Below are 1,771 nucleotides of genomic sequence, written 5' to 3'. Positions count from 1 at the left end.
GGATGTTTGATATAAAGGAAGGTTGGAGATTGGCCTATAATTAGCTAAGACTGCTGGGTAAAACCGAAACCAAGATCTAGAGTGTGATTAAAGTGGTGGGTGGGTTTTTGCCATTAGCTACAATGACACTCACAACCAGCAAATTGCTTTATATTTTTGGACGAGGCCTGAAGTTTGAGGATCAGGTCTGATTTACCTTTGATTGCTCCCACCTTTCAGGTAGCTCCGTCCCACCTCGGCAGAACTCCTCGGGCCCCCAGAGACGAATTGATCAGCCTCCTCCTCCGTCCTCAGCTCCACCCGGACCTCCTCGAGGCCGGACGCCTCCCAGCATGCTCAGCGGCGGCAGTGGTGCAGGATCCGCCTACCCCCCACGTCCCACCTCTGGCAGCATGATGTCATCGAGCCCTGATTGGCCAACCAGCAGCCAGTCGCGGCTCAGACAGATGTCGTCATCGTCCAAAGGAGATAGCCCTGAGAAGCAGCGGCCGGCTGCCAAGGTAACTACGCTGTTACCACGGTACCATGGAGTCATTTTGTTCAGGCTTTCCTGATTTAATGATCAGATGTAAGGAGGCGGTCCTCCATACTTGTTTAAAGCTTTTTCTGAAGTGACCCACCCAGAGGACGTACCTGGACTGTCTAAGGTCGTGGGCGGTACCTGTTCAGGTGTGTTTGTGTGTCCAGGCTCCGTCTCCCTGCGCGTTAGACCGTACGGCAGCCTGGCTGCTCAACATGAACTCCACCTCCTCCTATGGTGAGGCTGAGGATGATCGCCATGATGACAGCCTCGTGGAGAAGGTAAGGTTCTCAAAGTTCTGGGTCAACACTGGTTCTACTGGTCCTGCTGGTTCTGACGGTGTGTGTGTGTGTGTGTGTGTGTGTGTGTGTGTGTGTGTGTGTGTGTGTGCAGTACCAGCAGGAGATTGCGTTGCTGCAGGAGAAGTTGCGCATTGCTGCACTGCGTCAGGAGGAGTGTGAAGCACGTCTGATGGTCCAGGATCAGCAGAATCAGCGCATGCTGCAGGAGTACCAGGTCTGTGACCCACCTGCAGAGAAGCTCAGTCACATGACACAGCAAGACCAATAGCAGTGTGCGTGTCTTTTAGGCTCGTTTGGAGGACACAGAGAGTCGGCTAAGGAGACTGCAGGACGACAAAGACCTGCAGATGAACAGCATCATCAGCAGGTGGGAACACCTGTGTGCATTACCATAGAAACAGTACCTGAGGGTTGTGCTTGTTCACCTTAGCAAACAGACAACAAGGAAAAAGACTTCTCAGCAGCCACCTAGAGGTTGAACTGTGAACTGCAGCACCAGCTCCACTGTGCTCGACCGATTCAGATGTCAGAAATAATCAACTTCACCTGACACCTGTCAGGTGCCTGTCTCTCTGTCCGTCTGTCTGCCCATCTGTCTCTCTGTCTGTTTGTCTCTATTCCTGTCTGTTTGTCTCTCTGTCTCTCTGTCTGTCCGTCTTTCTCTCTGTCTGTCTGCCTCTCTTTCTGTCTCTCTGCCTGCCTGTCTGTCTGTTTGTCTCTCTGTCTGTCTGCCCGTCTGTCTCTCTCTCTGTCTGTCTGCCCGTCTGTCTCTCTGTCTTTCTGTCTGAGCAAATGTCTGTCTGATCACCTGTCTGTCTGTCAGTCCTTTTGTCTGTCTGTCCTTTTGTCTGTCTCTCTGTCTGTCTGATCACTTGTCTCTCCATTTGTCTGTCTGTCTGATCACCTGTCTCCCTGTCTGTCTCTCTGTTTGTCTGTCTGTCTGTCTGAT

General features: G+C 52.1%; 1 protein-coding gene across 1 annotated transcript in view; it reads left to right on the top strand.

The window, feature by feature from the left end:
* dab2ipa (DAB2 interacting protein a) overlaps positions 1 to 1,771 on the top strand; it is a 41,392-nt gene that overhangs the window by 37,945 nt on the left and 1,676 nt on the right. The window contains exons 18-21 of the mRNA XM_005947763.3: positions 220 to 500; positions 688 to 801; positions 914 to 1,036; positions 1,110 to 1,189. Coding sequence (XP_005947825.1) covers positions 220 to 500; positions 688 to 801; positions 914 to 1,036; positions 1,110 to 1,189 — 598 coding nt within the window. The remainder of the gene's footprint in view (positions 1 to 219; positions 501 to 687; positions 802 to 913; positions 1,037 to 1,109; positions 1,190 to 1,771) is intronic.

This window comes from Haplochromis burtoni, unplaced genomic scaffold (assembly GCF_018398535.1).
Source record: "Haplochromis burtoni strain Fernald_Lab_line unplaced genomic scaffold, NCSU_Asbu1 Contig_541, whole genome shotgun sequence".
Classification (NCBI taxonomy): Eukaryota; Metazoa; Chordata; class Actinopteri; order Cichliformes; family Cichlidae; genus Haplochromis; species Haplochromis burtoni.
This window is presented reverse-complemented; position numbering and strand designations above follow the sequence as displayed.